The 21880-nt window shown below is 42.1% G+C and overlaps 1 protein-coding gene across 7 annotated transcripts in view; it reads right to left on the bottom strand.

Moving 5' to 3' along the window:
- The window catches only part of MARK2 (microtubule affinity regulating kinase 2), a 2737523-nt gene that overhangs the window by 266942 nt on the left and 2448701 nt on the right, over nucleotides 1–21880 (bottom strand). For 3 of the 7 annotated variants that reach the window (XM_044075616.1, XM_044075620.1, XM_044075617.1), the window contains one exon: nucleotides 8181–8225. The exons of the other annotated variants lie outside the window; for them this stretch is intronic. In XM_044075616.1, the coding sequence (XP_043931551.1) occupies nucleotides 8181–8225 (45 nt within the window). The remainder of the gene's footprint in view (nucleotides 1–8180; nucleotides 8226–21880) is intronic. 7 annotated transcript variants of the gene reach the window in all.

Genomic DNA, 21880 nt, shown 5'->3' with positions numbered 1-21880 from the left:
GCGGAGGAACCTCCTGGGGCTTCTGTGCATCTTTATGTGATAGTAAGCATCCTGGAGGTTGAACAAACATGTCCAGTCTCTCTTGCAGGTATGGCATGATGGACTGTAAGGTGACCATCCGGAACTTGTTTGGCAACTGACAGGTTCAGAGTAGATAGGTCCAGAATGAACCTCAAGTCACCCGTTTTGTTCGACACCAAAAAGAACCTGGAGTAGATGCCCGATCCGGACTGATCTGGGGGGGATGGGTTCAATGGCTCGGTTCTCTAGCAGCTTGGAGATTTCTAGTGCTGCTGCCTCCCTTTGCGTTGGTGGTATGTTCGGGAGGTGTTTGAAAGGTATGGGAGGGACCACAAACGGGATCAAATAGCCTCTGGAAATTATCTGAAGCACCCAACAGTCTGGTGGTATGGACTCCCATTCCGTCAGGTGCAATGACAGGCAACCCCTGACTGCCTCCAGAGCGGAGCAGTCAGGCAACCCCTCAGGGTTAATGCGCGGGCCTGTCCAAAAAAGTTTCTCGAGACCCAAACTTCCTCGTACTCCCTGTGCCTCTGGGCCGGTGTCTATCTTGTCCCCCTCTGCCTCTAGGGGAATAAAGCCCCGAGTGTCTCGGGAATACTGACATTTCCGGAACCACATCTTCTTTTGCCCTCGATGATTCCGGGAAAAGGATCTTTGTGGGTTCGAGAAGCGGATTCCGATGGCAGACAGTGTCTTCCCGTCTTTCTCACTCTGGACCAAGGTATCTTGGACGGTCTTACCACAAAGGGTAGAACCGTCATATGGGACATTTGCAAAGATGCCTTGAAGAGTTCTGTGAACTGACAATCTGAGCCAGGTGTTACGCCTCATGTACAAGCCGGACCTAGCCACCCTAGCCGCTCTTTCAGTAGCATGTGAGAGGAGTCGCATGGACGTGTTTGAAACCGCTGTCAAAGTAGCCATCCTCATGGAGAACGTGGCTCTGTCCACCTGTGACATGGAGTTTGGGGGAGACTCAGCCAGTTCCTTAACTAGGTCACACTGTAGTCTAATAACGTGGGCCAGATAGTTCAGAGCCCGGATAGAAAAGGTGGCTGACGCATAAACCTGCTTCCCTAGGCGGTCCATCATCCTAGACTCATGGTCAGGGGGATGAACAGAGGAACTCTCCTGGGCTAGTTCCTTTTTGGTGGCGGCTGCTACCACCATAGCTTCTACAGGGGACCCTTTATTTCCATGCTGGTCTGTAGCGGGGCTCAAAATTTTGTTTGGTCATTTAGCGATTGGTTCCACAATGCCCGGCTCCTTCCAAGCCCATGAGGTGACCAAATCCACCAAGGGATCTGCTGAAGGGGCCACCCATGAAGTAGACGGGCCAGTGCCGAAAGCCTCCAGGAACACGGATTCGTCTGAGGAAGGTTTTGGGGTGGACCTACCTCCCCGCTGGAGTAAGATTTCCATGATGTCTCCAAAAGAGACATCCTCGGAAGGTGATCTGAGGGAACCTTCCCGGTTATCCAAATCTGTGTCCTCATTGAGGAACTCCGGGGAAAGTAAGTGCCTCCCCTCTTGCACGTATGCTTGCAAGGTACCTCTCTGGTGGGGCTTTCCGAAGGGAACTCGCAAACCACTTATTTCTCAAGGGGAACCGCCTGGGGCTCCTCGCACATGGGCTGTCCCTCTGGTAAAATGATGGGATTCGCACACAAAGCACAGGTAGTCAGGGCGGAGTCCGAAGATGTAGTCAGGGGCCTCGATCCAGTGGAGAGGACCCTTTCTACCATGTCGTATGCCGAGGGAGAACGAGTTTCCTGGGACACCAGTAAGGGAACCGCTCTCCTTGGATCTGATGCGAGAATCAGAGTTGGGCCCGAAGTAAACAGCACTCCGGGGGGGGGGGGGACTTGACCGGACAACATCGAAGCCGATGGAAAAAGTTCCACCCCCTCGAATCCGATAACCAGGCTCTGGCTTTGAGAGCCACTCGGATCCGAACTGGTCAGATCTGACATGCTTCAGGCAGCTTCCTATGTCAAGGAGACAGGTAATGTCAGCGCCGACCCCCTGACTAAGGCCATCCTCGGATCCATGTACTGCAAAACCAGGGGCCAGATCAGAGAAGTAGATATTGGTGTAAAGAAGGGAAGCGAGCTCCCCCCTCCAGAGGGAGAGGGGGCTGGTAAGACTCCCATCTGAATTTGTGTGGAATGAACCTCCGCATCATTTTATCCATGTCGATTTTAGAGAGGCTGCGGGTGGACCGCAACGAAACCATGGACTCCGACCTGGTGGGTTGAGGAGCCAAGGCTCTGGATGGTGGTTGTGGCACTTCCGGCTCTGGAGAAAATCTGGGAGATCGGAGCTGAGGGGAGTCACAGTACGTAGACTGACTCTTAGCTGAGTTCCTGACAGAGCTGAAAGGTTCGGGGACGTCTTTCTTTTCTCAGGACGGTCCTCACTGTCCCCTTCTCTCTGCCTTTTCTGCGCTTTGCTTCCCCAGGCTTAGAAGTAAGAGGGTGAGTCCCAGCCTTGGATGGAGGAGAAGGAAGGACAAGAGTAGAAGGAGAGGCAGCCACAGCAACAGCTGTGACCTAAGCAGAAGAGGAGGCGGCTGCCTCCGTAGCAGGCCCTTCAAAGCTAACTTGGCCTGCCGATCCCTGAAGGTGCATGGGTTAAAACCCATGCAAATAGCACAGTCTGTGTTCAAATGGGCCGCACCCAAACACAGCACACAGTGTGTGTGGCCATCAGCAGGTGACAAATTGTGGCTACACTCAGTGCACCTCAAACACTTGCTTGGGAAGATCTGCCATGTCCCACCACAAGAGTAACTTTTAGACAAATTTAAACTAGTCATCACAAGACACGCCACTCACCACACACTCAGACAAGCACACAGAAGGCTGAGGGGGGTAGGGGAAAACTATACACTAAACTACCTAACCACCTAAAAGCTAACAAAAATGCTTTAAATCGACGCACCAGCGAGGGGAGAATGAGAGGGAACCTACACTGACAAGTATACACACACACAAAATGCTAGTAATACAGAAAACCCAACTCACAACTCAGAGCTTAGAATAACAATGCTTAGGCTAGCTGTGGCAAACGAGTTCTGGGGGATGGAAGGTAGTGGTGGTGTATTATGGGTAAGGGGAGGAGTTTGGAGCAGATGCTAGTGAAATTGCCAGCTCGGATCAGATAAGGATCCGGTACCCACAGGTTGAAGATCAAATGAAGTAAATTACTTCAGATTATGAACAATTCCAAATACCAGTCACTTTTGGTCCAAAACCTTCAGGCGTCTGCTAGAAAGATGAAGAGGAATTTCACCTTTCAACACCACAATGACCTCAAGCATACATCTAAATCAACAAAAGAATGGTTTCACCAGAAGAAAATTAAAGTTTTGGAATGGCCCAGCCAGAGTCCAGACCTAAATCCAATAGAAAATCTGTGGGATGACCTGAAGGGGGCTGTGCACAAGAGATGCCCTCGCAATCTGACAGATTTGGAGCAATTTTGCAAGGAAGAGTGGGCAAATATTGCTAAGTCAAGATGTGCCATGCTGATAAGACTCCTACCCAAGAAGAAGGAATGCTGAAATTAAATCAAAAGGTGCTTCAACAAAATATTAATTTAAGGGTGTGCACACTTATGTAACCAGTGTATTGTACATTTTTATTTTTTTTATATTTTTTCCCCTAACAGATTTGTTTGTTTTTCAACTGAATTGTACAGGTTATAGGTCACATTAAAGGTGGGAAAAGTTTTGAAATAATTTATTGCGGCCTCATTTTTTTTATATAAAAAAAACTTGGCATTTTAACAGGGTTGTGTACACTTTTTGTATCCCCTGTATGTATGATTCCCAAACATGCATCAAAATCTCAAAGATTTTGGATTTTGTGCCTGGAAGTGTTTGAGAAGATACTTTTATACCCCAAGCACTCTCCAAAGAATTTTTCCTCAGGTAGATGGCAAACAGGTAACTGTTAACATGTGTTTTGGGACTGTAATAAGCTGCCAGACTTTTAAAATTCCCTATAGAGTACTCTGTCAGGAATACAGGGCAAGCAAATGAGTGTAGCTAAGGAAATTATTTTTTTAAGCTGGGATACAGGAGCTGAACTGCCTAGACATAGTAAAGTCTTGACAAGTTTAATTCTGGTGGCTGCCAAAAAAGCAATTACTAGAAAATGGAAATTAAAATGTAAACCAACTATAACTGAAGTAGTGAATATTGTAACCAAGACAAAAGAACAAGTGAGTTCTTTAGAAAAGGATAGGAGCAAATTACATAGATAAAATAAAAATTATGGGAACAATACATGCAGAAAAGAATTTTGGAGGAGGAATGAAGTTTAAAAGAAGGCAAAAACTAAATTTATGTAATGCTGATTAGCTTATATAATATATAACAATATATGTGAATTATAATATTTATAAATGTGAACTTGTTAATATGACTTTATTACTGTTACATAAATGTAAGTCTGCCAAAGTCACAACTGATAGTTCAATAAAGGTATTTAAAAAAAAACTGTGCTGTGGTAATGGCCTTTCAAGTCAGTGCAAACTGGGAACTAGCCTTCCATAGGCATTGTATGGCCAATAGTCAGGCCTGCTGTAGCACATCCTACAAAGTCTGCCTCACAGGAGAATTAGCAAGGGTTATCCAGAGGAGGAAAAGCTGCCCAATATTGGGGTAGCCACCTCTGCCTGCAAAAAGGTTTCCTTCTGCTGGAGGCCTGGGATGACTTACCAGAAGAAATCATACATATCCCTTATAGTTGTGGCAAGGCCCTCCTCATTCTGGAGCTCCTCAACAATTTCCTGAGAAGGCTCACAAAACCTTTAGAGCAACACTATAAAGCTCAACCTGTACAGAGGACAGCAGTTGCAGCTCCCCCAGCAACTGCAGCAACAGATTTAAACGTACACTGGGCTATGTGAAACCATGTTGATGACATCACTATAAATGTCATTTTTCAGAGAATCCCTCACCCCATAATTAGGAAGCCCTGTTGAGACTGACTGCTTGAGCCACAAAGCAAGACTGGAAATGGGAGAGGTGAGGCAAGCAGCTGAGCTTTTTGAAGCCTGATATGACAGACAAAAACCCACTCTTGTTACATCCTGCCTAAAGCTGTGGACTCTGTTTTCTGGGAGTATGATACTGTGTTGGAATCTATAAATCCTACTATGGGCTGATAAAAATGACATATGATCCTGACTTAGAAAGTGCTTGTACCCGATGACATGTCTCTAAGCTGGGGGTGAAGATGTATAAAATATATCTGCTTTTCTGGCAGCCTAAAAATCAATATCAGGTGGGTTTCAAACCGTAAAAAAGTGGTATTATTTGAGGACAATCTCTAAAGATGAGATGGCTTTAATGCATCTTTTCAGGCACTACAAGGTACTGGCGATGTGCCTTCTGAGGAAGAAGACAACCACCAGGTAGTCTACAGAAGAATAATTGGAATGAGTGAGCCACTGGGATTTATCAAAAGGAAATGTCGTGGCTGCTAGAGATAAGAAATGAAACATTACTCCTGCATGACTAAGACAAGGATTTACATTCCTTTAGAGTCCCTTGCCCGGAAATGCTAAACTGTTAACTCCCCATGCTAAAGAATGACCTCAGAAACATCCTGAGGACTCAAGGGTTTATCTTGCATGAGACAGTTGACCAACTGTGTAATCAAGCAGGGGTTTGCTGGTGCTCAAACCCCCCACGACTCACTCCTAAAAAGGACTACAAATGAGAGGCCCTCTCAAGTCATTTGAAGCCAACTGACAAAAATTCAACCTGTCTCCACAAGAAATGAGACGGCTCAATGTCTGTAAAGGTTCAAGGGTCGCATAAGGGATTAGCTTCATAGCAAACTAGGGCTCTGGTCTCTTAGCACTTTACCTAACTACTCCTTGCCATGTCATGTATCAACACATGCAGGAATATCCTGAACTAGCTATCATTCCTCACAGATATCTGCACATGTTAAGGTAAGCCCTGGTTTCTTGATTCACTTACCAAATTAACATTTTGGCAACTTTTGCCAGAATGAACACTGTGCTCCAGCTCTAGATACATCAGAAGCACCTCTTATTTGAGCACTGATTGATAATTTGATCCCCACACTAGGCACACACACATGACCTGTGCCTTTTTTTCTCTCTTTTGAACATAGATTTCCTAAAAAAGCAATCTTTGCTAGAAATACTAAATATAAATGTGGCAAGAAAAAAATGGAGAATGTGTGACCAATCCACATTTAAGTCCAGCACTGTGATGTCATGATGTGTAAGTGTGTCTGTGAGTTTGCTGCTGTTGGAGTGGGGGCTCATGCATGTTTCAGTTTCTAAAGTTAAGAAATCAAGGAATTGCTGGTAGAGAGCCCCTCTGGATTGAGACTCCAGCTATTATCCACTGGAGAGGGCTTTTCAAAGTAAGATCTGTTATTACTACCACAATCTGGAAGATCTTTATGAAAGACTGATGCAATTTTCTTGTAACTTAGCAAAAGTTAAAAATGACATCTCTACGTCCTGCTTGAAGGTGAAGACTTCGGATACAAACAAAAAAAAAAAAACAGGCATGTCATTTCTTTCCAATCAAAGGACTTGAATGTCACACTCCCAAGTAGAAAAAAATCAATTAAAAAGCTGCTGAAAAAGTTACACGCTTTACAGTGAATAAGAATCAATGCTCCTCACATAAGGTAAAAATTATCACAAAAAGTGTGGCTGACATAGATTGTTAAAGAGAGGGTCCAAAAGAGAGAGAGCCTGGCAATGATAGAGATCTTAAAATATTAAATGCATTAATTATGAAACTGTGAAGCTGAAGACTTGACCACTACAGTTTTCACTTGTAGCAATATAAAAATTCCAAAACTGTGTGAATACATGGATATACGTGTATGCACAAAATTAACTGTAAGATTTGTACTTGGCTTGTGTTTTCTGTTATAACTAAAACTGCAAACATCTAAAAGCCTTGTTTAGAAAAAGCCATCTTTTATTTTGTTTTTAATATTTTATTATCTATTTCCATTAAAGGTATACACCTGCATGAAAACTCCACAAGAGTTCGGATGGGTTATTAAAAAAAAAAAAAAAAAAAGTAATCCAATGCACTGACATCCAAAACATACAAAATTTTAAAAAATCCTCTGTTTAAACTTACTGAAGAACACAATGGATTGCAAATCTAATGCCTCTACCATTAACGCGTCATTTACATAGGAATGGGGCCTGGGATAACACAGCCCTCCTCATGGACTAAGACACAAAAACAAATGAAAGGACACAGCCTAATTCTGCTTAAGTACCTCTCAACAAAAAAAAAAAACTCTTACCAACAATTAATTCTACCTATGTACTCTATTGTATGATAAACGAAGCAAACGTGAAAAACATGCAAAAAGTATATACAATACGCACAGATGTACTGCAACTCAAGCCAGACTTCAAAGCAACATCCTTTCACAATGTCAAGTGTAAAAGAAGTAAATTATTGCTCTAGTAGAATGTCAATTAAAAGAATTATCTGAATGACGAGAAACACTGCTAGACCGTTTTTGGAGAGAGACAGAGGGAAAAGACAGACTTAACCCTTTCAATTGATCAAAGCATGACTAGCTGCAATTAAAAGATTCAGCTTATAAAATCAGGACTAGTCACACAGACTTTGCTTCTTTTAAAATATACACAGATTATCTAAGACTACAGTTAAAAAGACACTCTTCAAAAGTCTACTTTAATTTTGCATCTGAAAACATCACATATATGTTGCTGGTTTGAGAAAAGAACTGTTGATGTTATTAGGAAAGGATTAAGCCATTTTAAAGATGACTTGAAGATGTGTCTACTACAGTCCTCCACAAGAGGACTATGGCAAAGATGGTGTGCAACTTGATGTGATTACATAAACCTGGAAAGGATTAATTCAAAACCCAGAAAAGAAAGAATGGAGCATCCCAACAGTATGTTACAAATGATACCATACAGAAATGAGACCACAATTAAAATGGAAGTCTATCTGTGAAAGGGTTAAATTATTAGAATCAGGGACATGCCAGAGTTTTTAATCACAGGAAAATTGCAAAGGATTGAAGGAATAAAAGGTATTTATTTCAGCAAGAAGGATTAAAACTCTAGGATTCTTAAAAAGTTTTTTTTAGTCTCACCTGTCACTTTCATCTCGGTCAATGCTTTCCAGATCACTCGGGTTCCTCAAAAAACAGAGGTTTACAGTTTAGTTCCTTGACCTTTTGACTATATAAAAAAGCCTTACACAGTTTCAGATGTGTACTAGACTACAATCATCTACCTCCATCCATATTAACAGTGCAAGATGCCCAAACACAACAGATGTATTGACAAAGAACCCAAAGAAGCAAAATGCAAAAGACGTCCATCACCAGAATTAAAAAGGAAGGGGAAAGCAAGTAAAAACACCCCCCAGCTGGTCTGAATATCATTCTGAAAAGGACGAGGATAGACTACTACTACTTCTACAATGTTACATAAAGAGAAGTAAAATCACAGGTATAACTGTTGCATAGTCAAACGGTCCAATTTATTAACATTTCTTTTTAGATTAAGTGATCTAACAGCTGGCAATAAAACCTTCCTGCGCTTACAAAAGATACTCCTTTTATTTCATTCTGTATGGCACAGTGTTTGTTTCTACAAGCCTTCAGATATTCTGCAGACAATTCTAGCAGGAGAAATTACAGAATATTTTCAAATCTCTACATAACACGAAAAAATATTATCCATGTACCAAAGTAACTAGAGGCCATGTTATGTCACAGAGGAGGGGCCTAGAATGTTCCACCATCCTTTAATTTGTTCTAGTGTAAATGATAAGCACTAATACTCACAAACAGGGCATAAAAGTTGTGACACTTTCAAAACTAATTAAAATGTTCAAACATATTCAAGTTTTTTTGTTTTCTAAATAAATTACTGGCATTAACTCTGTCCAAGTACTAGTATATTAAATATCTCTATTACATGGGAGTGCCATGATTATGCTCCAAAACTGGTGAAAAGACAGACTTGTTAAGCACCTTTCTGACATCAGAAAGGACAAGTGCTGTTGAGCACTAGTCTCACACTAGAGCAATAACAGTACTTAGAGGTCACAGAAGGAGAGAGGCAAGAAGCCATTGAACACTTCATTCTGAACTAGTGCTTTACGCCTCAGTTTATTGTTTAGCTGTCCAAATGATGTGTTTACCTTCTTCCTAAAGGTCTTCTTTGGTGGCCACTCTCTGACAGCGATTAGTGTTATAGCTTATTAAGCTGTAAAATACTTACCACTACTACATTTTTTTCTTTCTACCTTTTGCAGTAAATAGAAGCAGGTAAAGCTTAATACACTACAAAGAATTATGACTGAGTCTCTCCGATCATAACCTGGGATGTTAAGTGTTCTCAACATGGATGTAAAGACTCACCTCTTTGCTCTCGAGGTGAATGTTTTGACATCTACACCTCGAACGCATCCCTTACACTCCAAAACCCAATCACAATCCTCTATATTAGGATTCAAATGTGTGTGCTGTCCTAGTAGAAGACTGTTTAGGAGAAAATAAAACATTTCTACAACATTTTATACATTTCCTTTCAAAGTATTTTCCACATGAAACTTCAGTGTGTGCAAATGTTCAGAGGCAATTATTTTTCACATCAACATTTACTACATGGCTTTAAAATGAAATGGCCAAACAAAGAATTATAAGAGTGAAACGAACAGGCAAAGTTGTCAACTGTTCATGAGGATTTGCTTGAGCCCTTTTACTACTTCTTGGACAACCATAAAAGCAGTGATCATCGCAACTACGAGAACAGCTCTTGACTTAAACATTCCCATGAACAGAATCAATTAATATTAAAATGCATATTTTTAATACTGTTATGGGCTGCAGTATTTATGTACATACCCAGTGATACTGAAGAACAAAAAGTATGTCCACTGCATCCTGAAGCATTTATAACACTAAGCCACACTCAATACAATTAAATATACCAAAAACATATGAATGCTAAAAGTTCTCTACAACTGCCTGCAGTACTTAAAGGATGAGATTAATAAAATCAAACAAATGAATGAACAAAGCATATGAAAAAGCAGCACAGTAATGCACTCTCCTCTCATAGAAGCACATGTGACATAATAGCCACAATCCTGTCACATCATGAGAGACTAACATCTCTGTATACAATCATAATAAAATAATAAACACACACATGGTGAGACTTAACTCTTCTAAACTTACAGGCAAATGTCAGCATTACAGCTTTGCACTTACGTGCACTTTGCTTTTAATTTGCTCGAGAAACAAAAATTGCCTGCACTCTGCAGTGGTGCAAAACCTTTTCTTTCTGTTTTGTGGTTTTGTTGAACAAAAAAAGAAGTTATGTACTCACCATAACGTTCCATGTTTGTTGTCTTTGATCGCGCCTTCCTTCTTGCTGGTTGGGTTTGGAGCCAATCCTCGGCCCCAACTTGGACGCATTCTAAAGCTCGAGAGCTTTCACTGGCTCGAGGGTAGACCCTATCCCAACATGCCTAGCGAGAGTTACCCATTTCTCATTTGTGATAACCCAGAACACTAGACTATAATGTGCAAACACAGACATATATATAAATTATACATATGTGTGTGTGTGTGTGTGTATGTATATGTATGTATGTATATATATATATATATATATACATATAGATAGATATCCCACCAAGATAGTAGTAAATTGACTCTAAGTCTATCCAACTCATAAGTAGGAAGGGAATCACAGCCTATATAGCCAAATGATGGATAATTCCTCTCGATCTTCCTGGTAGGGGGAAGGAGGGTGGAATGCAAGAAGGAAGGAGAGATCAAGGACAACAAACATGGAATGTTACGGTGAGTACATAACTTCATGTTATGTTGTCTCTATCTCGCCTTCCTTCTTACTGGTTGGGACCATGTCACGAGCACCTTCTTCTTGAGTGGCTCAATGGAATAGATTCTTCAGGACCATGGAACCAAAGGATGCCACATCTACTTTGTAATGAGTGATGAAGGTATGGCGATTAACCCACATAGCTGCTGCATAAACTGAGCCTAAAGATAGTCTGACCTGAAAGGCAGTAGAGGTAGACAAGGCCCTAGTTGAGTGCCCTCGAATTTTTCCTGACAGCTGCTTGCTCTGTGAAATATAGACATAATATAGACATAAGTGATGGTGTTTGAAAGCCATTTTGATAAAGTTACTTTTGAGACTTAGTTCCCTTTGTGTTTTCTGCAAAGGATACAAACAATTGGTCAGATTTTCTGAATTCTTTTGTCCTGTGCAAGTAAAAACCTAACTATGAACAACCAGTTGCTGGAGTTTATATTATGCCTTGTTGCATGATAAGGGAAGAATACAGGTAGTTCTACTGACTGATTCAGACTGAACTCTTGAGCAAACTTTTGGTAGGAAGGAGGGGTTGGTTCTGAGAGAAACCCTACCATTGTGAAAAATAAGTAAGGGGGGCAAATGGATAGAGCTTGTAATTCTGATACCCTCCTAGCTGAGGTAATGCCAGTTAAGAAAATAGTTTTCCAAGTCAAGAATTTCAGAGAACAAGTAGTAGCCAGTTCGAAAGGAGGAGGAATCAAGGCAGCTAGGACTAAGTTTAGATACAAAGGAGGAGGTGGTTCTCTTATTGCGGATTTCAAGAGGATAGTACCTTTTAGGAAAGCTTTGCATACCCTGTGGCACATAACATTGGAATCCACTTCTCCTACATGAAAACTGGAAACAGCAGCCAGCTGAACTCGGATCGTTGCTGCTGCTGCTGCTGCTCCTTGGTTAAAGGTTTCAGCGAGAAATTAGAGGATCTTTGAAATAGGTGCAGTAAAAGGGTCAATACTATTTTTGGCTGCCCAACAAGAGAACCACTTCCATTTGCTAGTATAAAGTTTTCTCGTTGAGGATTTGTGAGAGGAAATAAAATATGTTGCACTGTTGGGGAGATGTCAGGAAGCCTGGCTAAGATGGGAAGTGGAGGAACCAAGCTGTCAGTTTGAGAGTCTGTATGGAAGGATGGAGCGTACCCAACTGATGCACCAGGAGATCTGGAACTGGGTCCAGGATCCAAGGCTCCTCCTGGAGATGGGGCCATAGGAAGGGGAACCACATCTGATGAGGCCAGTAAGGGGCAATGAGTATGAGTTTGCAACCCAACGATTCTGCTTTCTGAAGAACCTTGGGTATTAGAGGGAATGGGGGAAAAGCTAAAGTCATCCCAGGGGCCAATCATGAACAAGTGCATCCCTGGGTGACTGTCCCGGTGGGGGGACTAGGGCGAAATAGCTGCTGCATTTGGTATGGATGGAGGTGGCAAAAAGGTCGCAACAAGGCTGGCCCCACTTGTGAAAAATTTGATTTGCAATATCCTGCTTCAGGGACTACTCGTGAGGCATCAGGATAGCCCTGTCGAGCTTGTCTGCTATCATGCTGGATTTCCCCGGAATGAGAGCTGCAATCAGAAAGTGCTGGGAAGACACTGCCCACTGCCATACTCTGAGAGCCTCTCGACACAAGGGGTAGGATCTGGTTCTGCCTTGCTTGTTGATGTACCACACTACTGACATGTTGTCCGTTTGAATTGTGATTGTCCCCGTAGGTAGAGAGCCCTGTAGTGCTTGCAATGCCAAAAGCACTGCTCTCATCTTTTGGACGTTGATGTGCAAGTGGTACTTGTGTTGTTGCCAAGTTCCTTTAACAGTCTGTCCCAGATAATGCCCCCCCACCCTATCTGGGAAGTGTCCGTGGTCACTGCGGCTACTAGTTTGGGGAGGATGAATGGCCTGCCTATCGTCACCTGCATAGACTGAAGCCACCATTTTAGGTCCTTTTTGCAGGTCTCCGTGAGGAGAATTTCATGCGACATGGGTAGATCTTGCATGGACCACTGAGCAAATAGGAGCCACTGGAATATCCTCATGTGGAAGTGCGCCAAGAGAACTTGCATTATTGCTGCCACCACTGAGCCCATGACTTTGAGAACAAATCTTGCCTGAATCTTTTTTCTCTTGATTAAGATTGAAACCTGATGTCGATTGGTAGATGTCCTCTCCTGAGGCAATTTTGTTATCATGTCTATTGCATCTAAATCTACCCCTATAAATGTAATATATTGACAGGGCAACAAGGCAGACTTTTCGTAGTTTACAGTGATGCCTAGCGGTGAGCAGAGGCAAATTGTGGTGTCCCTTGCCTCAGTTAGTCGATGCTCAGTGGTGGCTGTAAGGAGCCAGTTGTCTAAATATGGAAACACCTGGAATCCGAGACACCTCAGATGAGCTGTGACTACTGCCATGCATTTGTTGAACACCCTGGGGTCTGTGGTGAGCCAAAGGGAAGAGCTCTGAACTTGTAGTGACTGGCTCCCAGCCAGAAGCATAGATATCTCCTGGATCGCCTGTCCATCTTGATATGGTACATCCTGGAGACCACTGGAGCACATCCAATTGTCCTTTCCCAAAAAAGGAAGTATGGACAGCAGTGTCACCATCTGAAACTTTGTCTTCTTGGCAGACTTGAGTATGCTGAGATCCAAAATGGGCCTCCAGTCCCCCGTTTTCTTTGGAGCTAAAATAACGCTGAGTAAGTTCCGGATCCTATTTGGTCTGCGGGGACTTCTTGGATGACTCGTTTTTCTAGCAAACTTTGAACTTCTAGGGTTCCTCGTTCCCTTAGACTGGGTGGCACATCTAGGATGGATTTTGTTTTCTGGGAACAGGTGGCATGGAGAAAGGTATACTGCATCCCCTGGATATTACTTACTGTACCCATGTGTCTTTTGTGATACTATGCCAGGCTGCTGGGTACACTGACAATCTGCCCGACTGCCTCCAGAGGTGAATAGGTGGGCCTCCTTTCAAGAGCGCTGGAAGGGCCTACCAGAGAACGTATCTCTGTCACCCTGACTCTGTGGACCCTTTCTGCCGCTAGGGTGGTGTCTCCCATTATTGTTCCCCCCTCTACCCCTGGGGAAAAAAGTCACTACGTCCATCAGGCAAAGCTCCCTGTGATTTCTGGAACCACATTTTCCTGCCTTTTTGACCTTTGGGGGATAAGGTCTAGTAGGCACGGAGAAACGTACTCCAACGGCAGAGAGAGTTTTGCTGTCCTGCTTGCACCTTGTGAGAGTCTCTTTTACCTTGGGCCCGAACAATGACGAGCCATCAAATGGGGCGTTGATAAAGGAGGACTTGAAAGGCTCCGCGAACTGACAAAGGCGCATCCAGGAATGTCTCCATAAGAAGACTCATGTGCCTGCTGCCCTGCTTGCTCCATCGGCTGTGTAGGAGACAAGCTACATGGAGGCGTTAACTACAGAAGATAAGGTCGCAAGCTGGGAAGCAGCTCTGTATGCAGCTCCTGCAGCAGTAGGATCCTGTAGGGTATCTCCTAGCTCTTTCAGGAGATCCCTCTAGAGACGAATAAAATGGGACAAATAATTCAGTGACCCAAGGGTAAAGGTCGCTGAAGAGAACTCACGCTTCCCGTATCTGTCCATCGTATGGGACTCCTTGTTCTGCAGATGGACAGAAGAAGTTGTTTCTGCTAATCCCTTCTTTGTGGCTGCCGCAACCACCATAGCATCAACTGGCACACCCTTAGTCAGGAAAGGTTTGCCGTCCGGTGCAGTGATAAACTTATTGGGCCTCCGCAGAACTGGTTCTACAGATTCTGGGGAGCTTCATGCCTTTCGACTTACTACACCTAGCAGCGGGTCAAGGGGCAGAGACACCCAAGAGGTGGAGGGTCAGGAACTCAATGCGTCCAGGTACACAGACTTGTCTTCAGAAGGGGAAAGGGATTTCCAGCCACCACTCTGCTTGAGGATTTCCAGGATGTCTGAAAATGAGACATCCTCAGAGGGGGACTGTGGGGACCCCTCTGAGTCCTCCAAGTCTGTGTCGAATGTCAGGGACTCAGGGGAGTCCAAATGCTTCCTCTTACAAGTCCTCTTCCGAGGGACCTCCTCCGAGGGGTGCTTTGGAGTGGTTTTGGAAGGGGGAGGTCACCCGAAGGGGCGTCGTAGGGCATTGGTTCCCTACGCTTGGAGAGGAGGGGTGGTTTGGAGGTAGACACTGGCCTGGAAGGAGCAACTGGAGCCGAGGGTGGAGCGGTATGAGAGGACAGCACACTCCTCATCACCTTGAAGGCACCACGATCCCGACTCAATAGAGTCTCCCGGCTCCAAAGAGCCAGGAGATCTTCCCCGAACTGAGGGTGATGGCTCCGACACCAATGTAGGCACCAAACTCACCTGTGCCGAAGCTCCAAGTGGGAGAGTATGATCGACAAGGGTCCGATCTTGCTTTCCATGCCCAGAGCCGACGATGGAGTGTCGGCCCCCAGACCCCTCGAGAGAAGGTGGTATCGACTGGATTGGAGCTGATGTCAGACCAGAGAGACCTGGGGTTTTTGGATCAGATGGTTCCACCACAATGACCTCCATCATGCACTCTGGCTCTGAATTCAGGTGAGTCAAAGGAGGAATCGATGACAAAGTAGGTTGGACAGTTGGCAGCACTTCCATATGGGCTGGGCTCAATAAAATTTTTGCCAAGGGAAGTGTCCTGAGTAGCCTCTTCACCACCCTCTCCAGATCGTCATCCGAAAGGCTCCAGGATGACTGAGAGGAATGGGTGGACAATCGGTGACTGCCCACCACAGACTGGAGAAGTGGGGACTGTGGTCCGGAATGCACCGGTTCCAAGCAGGGAGACCTGGTTCTTTTATGGCTCCTAGACAGTTCCGAAGACACTGATGGAATCAAAGGCGATAAAGCCTTGTCGGACCCGACAGCTATAGGATCCGACGAACTTGATGGTTTGTCTGTGCCCTTCAACAGTTCCGAGGCTGGAGCCGTCGAAGATGCCAACTTGGAGGATTTGTCAGATTTTCCTGCCTTATTCCCTTTCTTCGATACCTCAAAAGGCCCTTTCAATAACCCTCTCAAGATTAGCTTGCTCTTGTGCTCCTGCAGGACTCTAGAGCTAAACCCATGACAAATGGAACAAAGGTCCTGTAGGTGAACAGCTCCCAAACAGTATAAACAGCTAGTATGTCCATTGGTTAGAGACATCTTTTGGGTGCAGGAATCACGCTTCTTGAATTCAGAAGGCTTGGAGTCTTTCGAAGCTTCCTTAGACATATTTACCACAAAATACAACAACAAGATATACTAACAGAAATAATAGAATGGAAAGAAACACGCAGCCAAAAAACAGACAGCAAGTAGTTTTTTTTTTTGGAAAGAGAAAGTAGTGGAAGGAGGAGTCTCTCTAAATCAAACGACAACTCCTCCAACCAAGGAAATGCCTCTAACTTAAACGGCTAGCTCCTTAGACCAACGGTAGAGAAGGGAATAAGGTAAAGCCCTCTAACTAAAACAGGCTGAAAGTGTAGGACGAATCTTCTAATGTAAATGGATTCGCAAGTTAGAAAGAAGGGAAAGGGTAGGCCTGAGAGATAAAGAAATGACGGCCTCAACAACAAACAGCACTAAGAAGGCTGTAGATAGGGAGATAGACAAACACCAGATTCTAGTGACCTACAACAATAACTATGCTACCAAATAACAATATTCTACAAAAAAATGAGTAGAAAAAACAATATAATTTAGCCTGAGCCAGTCGTCAGCAATCCCGAAGCTTCAAGCAGCAAACGAGATCTGGGTAACTCTCGCTAGGCATGTTGGGATAGAGTCTAGCCTCGGGCCAGTGGAAGCAATCGAGCTTTAGAATGCGGCCAAGTTGGAGCCGAAAAATACCAAGAAGGAAGGTGAGATAGGGACAACATAACATATTGTATTTGCATGTTCTGCTTCAATGTCACCTGCAAGGCCACTTAAGGAATAAAAGAAAGATTAGTCCTTAAATGACTCCTTGCTTTTGCAGAAGGGTTTTTAGTAGAATCAAGAACAGAAGCTGCCATTAAAAAAGGAATAATTAGTAAAGCATATTAAAGAATGCATGATAACTATAAGAATCAGAGGTGGTTGGAAGCAATGGTGAACCAGAGTATGACAGAAACCTAAGGAAAGTTCTGAAAAGAGCACATGAAGTGAATCTTCAGCTTAATCCCCTGAAATGCAAATTCAAGTTGACAGTCAGTCATTTAATCACCAGTTCAGGCTTACGACTAGATCCTCCCAAACAAACAGCCATTCTTGAGATGCCAGCTCCAAACAATGTCCAAGCCTTACAATGCTAAAAACACTAGAACAATCAAAGTCCAACTATTCAAAAAGCGTTCATCCCAGAAGTCCTACTATGATAAAATGAGATGATTTCTTCGTCCATTGATGGACAGTGAGGATGCAAATGGGGAAAGGTTTTGATCGAATTGGTCAAGTAAGAGGTGTATGTGCCAAGCTGAGATCTTACCTAAGAGAATCTGATGGTATAGAATACAGAAGGAATCACAGGCATCTTCTTCCAGTGTATGAGTCAATATCATAGCATCATACCTGTGATACAGATTCTAGATCTCACAGCAACCCAAACAATGTTCCTGTTGAAGGACATGTCTCAGTACCTAACCCTGTTCCTGATGATGCCCCAAATGTCCCTTAAGTTGAACATTCACCAATAATGGTCCTTGTTGCTAAACCCAGTCCTAATTTTTATGTCACATGATCGGGTCATATTTCTAGACCTAGTGTAAAATACTCATCAACCTGGACAAGACTGTTTTACTTGTGATTAGTTCTATACAACTGGATGACAAAGAATTATTTCTGTACAACTGCATGTTGAAGATTATTACCACTATTACTGTGCATGACTTATTTCTCAGAGGAGGATGTAGATCAGTGTGTGTGTTGTGTCTTTAAGAAGCATTTCAATGTGAGGGCACATGCATAAGCCATTTTGAGTGAACAGCCAGAGTGTTAACACGTATGAAAGCAGTAGTCAGTTTATTAGTTTTAATTACTAAGCCACAAACCTGTTGTGCTTTTATGTAATAAAGCTGTTTGAGCTGAACACCCACAGATGCTGGTCTACTTTATCCTGACTAAAAAAGCCAATGTGTATAAGACTAGAGAGAATAAACATTTTGACTGCCTGTATCTTACTATCCATATCCATATAACAAAGCTTCCATTTTCTCAGTTTTTGTATTATCTTTTTAGGATACTGCGGTGGTGGTGCTGCGGTAGCGTTGTCGCCTCACAGCTAGATGTTGTCCTGTTCGATTCTCAGCTAGAGCGTCTTCTGTGTGGAGACATGCGTGAATGGGCGTACCTTCGTTGAAGGTTGTGCGTCAGGGAAGGCAACTCAGCACGTAAAAATCAACTGCCAATCATTAGCGGACCGGAGTTCTGCTGTGGCAACCCCTAACCGGGAAAAGCCGAAAGACACAAACAAAGTCTCTTCTCACATATCCTTAACTCCCACACCAGAATCATTTTTAATCCATACTCCAAAATATTTCATTTTTATCATGTCCCCATAAATACGGATATCGCTGAACAAATTAGTGTGTGGGTAAATAATTTACCGCTACTGCCTTTGTTTTAACTTCATTAATTTTTTAAGTAATCCAAAAACTCCAAGGAAAGGGTGCCACAGAACCAGGAACCAATAAAACCACAAAAGGCACCCAAAGAGGCAGAAGGTAATAATAAAACACGAGCCTGTAGGTGTAAGCAGCAGCAGGTTTAATCACATAAACGCCACACAATACAAAGCGTTTTCGTCCACCAGACTTCCTCAGATGTAAAAATGAAAGAATGAAGGCTGTGCCTGCTTATATACCCCTCCCAATCCAATTAGTAGTTAAAACAATTGTTTAATTGACACCAATTAAATCCTGTAACTAAAATATTCGTGACAACCTACCAACTTGCCACAAATACAGATGAAAGTAGATAAAAACATGCACATTTTTTAAAAGAACTTTAAAATAAATATATAAATACTGAAACCATCACAATGTGTTGGGCAGATAAATAAACTTGAATCAAAAACCAACAAAACCATGATTTGAAACTGTCTCAAGATGTTCCACAACACTGAAACGTCTCTTTCTGGTATTGTCAGGTATAAAATAATATCATCTGCAAATAGGGCCAGCTTTTCTGGACTACCATACCAATTATATCCTTGAACTTCTGAGTGCCTTATTTTTCTTTGCCAATCGTTTTAAATATAATGCAAATAAAGGAAATAGAGGACACCCCTGTCGGTTTCCTCTGCTCAAGCAGAAATGTATCAGAGACAACCCCATCCACTTATTTTCACCTCTGATCTCTCATATATCATCTTAATCAACCTTAGAATTTTTTCAGGAAATGCAAATGCTTTCATTGCCCTGCTGATAAAGTCCCAGCTTGCTCTGTCAAATGCTTTCTCTGCATCAAGATCCACCAACAACAACAGTATATTCTTACATTCTGCTTCCCGCTGAATTTTCAGTGTTCCATTAATGTTGTCAAATGTTTACCTCCCCCTCTACAAACCCACAATGATCTATATCTATCAAGTTTGGCATTACTTTTGTCTTTCTTTTAGTCATTATAGACATGAACACTTTTTAATCATGGTTTAGTACTGAAATGGGCTAGTATGAAGCTGGGTCGAACTGATATTTGCCCTCTGTATGTATTACAGCTACCACTGCTTTCTTCCAGAATGTTGGCACTTCTCTTAAAATTCTGTTCCAGATCTTTATCACTCTTTTTCCCTCTTAGCTTCCAAACTTTCAAAGGAATACCATCCATTCCTGGGGACCTTCCTGTAGATTGGTTATACATCACAATTTTTATATCATATCCTCCTATCCTAACCGTTAGTAATTGAGCCTCATCTACCTCTAACCTTGGCATATTTAATTCTTCCATAAACATTTACACTTGCATAATTTCTTGATTTCCATATTTCTCTGCTTTATATAGACTGTCACAGACTTCCAAAATATTTCTAATACCTCTACAGGGACCTCTTGTTACCTTCCTTGTTATAGGTTCCCCAACTCTGGTGACAGACCTTTCTATTTTCTTGTGCCTGAGTCATTGTGCTAAAAGATTTTGTGCTCTACTGTAATTATCAAAAAACAGTTGTTTAACAATCTTTCTAAACTCGTGCATATTATCAAGGTAATCTCTTATTTTCTGCTTAGGATTCTGTAGTTGATCCTCTTCTTGTTCTTTAAGATTCCCCTATTTTGTAATACTTCAACATTTGTCAGTCCCTCTAAATAATTCTTTTAACTTCTAAAACACAGCTTCCTTTCTTTTATTTCCACCCTATTTTTAAACTCAACCTTAGGTTTTATCCCACTCCCTAGCTAAATTTTCAGAATAAATTTCTATCCCTCTCTAATAGCTCCTGTATAATCCCCACTATCCATTTCTTAAATGCCTCTTTTTTTCAACAGTTAAGTGGGAAAGGACCAGTATCTCATTTTTATTTCATTACCCTGTGTTTTTATTTTAGTTATTATTGGCAAATGATCTGAAATAGTTAGTGGGTGCATATCAAGACCTTCAATTAAATGCACATATTAATGTGAAATGTAAATTCTGTCTAGCTTAGCCCAGTTTTTATATTTTGGGGAATAATATGTAAATTCACTCCAAACTCCTATTACTTCTGGGCCCCCTCAAACACATCTTCACTGCTGCAAATCACATTCCAGTCCCCACCAACAATTAATATTCCTTGCTGAAAACTGACCATTTCTCCCTGAATTTTAAGCTCCATTATAGCAGTTTAAAGTGGAATATAAATACATGCCAGTGTAATCCTCCACCCTTGCCAGTAGACCCTTAGCACTACAAATCTGCCATTATTTTTTTATCCTCTTCTATCACTACTGGAGCTCCACTTGCAATTAATATAAGTACTCCTCTTTTTCTTTATACCAGGTATTCCACTGAATAACCATCCTAAAAACCTTTCTTTATCAAATTTACATGTTCAGTTCTTTCTAAGTTATTTGCACTCTACAATTTTAATACAGTTCACTCTTTTTTCTTTTTTGTATTTATCTGTGAAACTGTTGGAATTTATAGACATTACAGAAAGCATCACTGCATTAAAGTGTTATTCTTTCCACCTTTTATGTATAGCACCTTTTTTGTTAAATGTCTAGATCCAGCTTTTGTGTTACATGAATACACTGTTTGACAGGTTGAAGTTTTATACAGTTGTTTCTGATCATATCCATTTCAGCCTATGGCACAGCTTACAAAACTTTTTGTTTTACCAAAAGCCCTCAAACAAAAAAAAAATCCCCACAAACACATCCCCAATACCACCCTAAAACCTATTAACTTAATTCTAACACACAAAACTAAGTACATCTTCACATACTGAAATTTTACCCTCCTAACAGGAACAAAAGTCCCAAACTGACAGCCACACTCATACACTTGACCTAACCTAAAAGAAAGGTTAAACATGCTAAAATGCATGGCGCAGTCTATGCTTTTACCAAGTGCTAATTGGATTTGTCTTTACTTTATAGCTCACTCAGCTGGGAAAACCCCTGAATGCTTTCAGAGAACATCATGTCCTAGCCAATTTCTCATGTTTTTTTCCTTCAATCACTCTCCACCAGCCTGTAGCCAGTTTCTCTTTATTAAATTGTTTCTATGGAAACCAGCTGCAAAATTGCTTCCAACCATACATGTTTTTGCTGCAAAAAGCCTCATAATATTTAAATACTCTTTTTCATTTACTTACTTACTCTTAAAACTTGCTACTAACTCAATCTAAGGTCCTTAATCCAGTCATTTTCCCATGCAAGAATGAGAAAAAGCACATTCATTTTTTTAGTCATCCTCTTTTTAACCAGGATTTTTTCACTGCATTGCCTA

This window comes from Protopterus annectens, chromosome 6.part1, assembly GCF_019279795.1.
Source record: "Protopterus annectens isolate FY-2018-M chromosome 6.part1, PAN1.0, whole genome shotgun sequence".
Taxonomy (NCBI): Eukaryota; Metazoa; Chordata; order Ceratodontiformes; family Protopteridae; genus Protopterus; species Protopterus annectens.
Note: the sequence above shows the minus strand (reverse complement) of the source record. Positions and strands in the feature narration are given on the sequence as shown.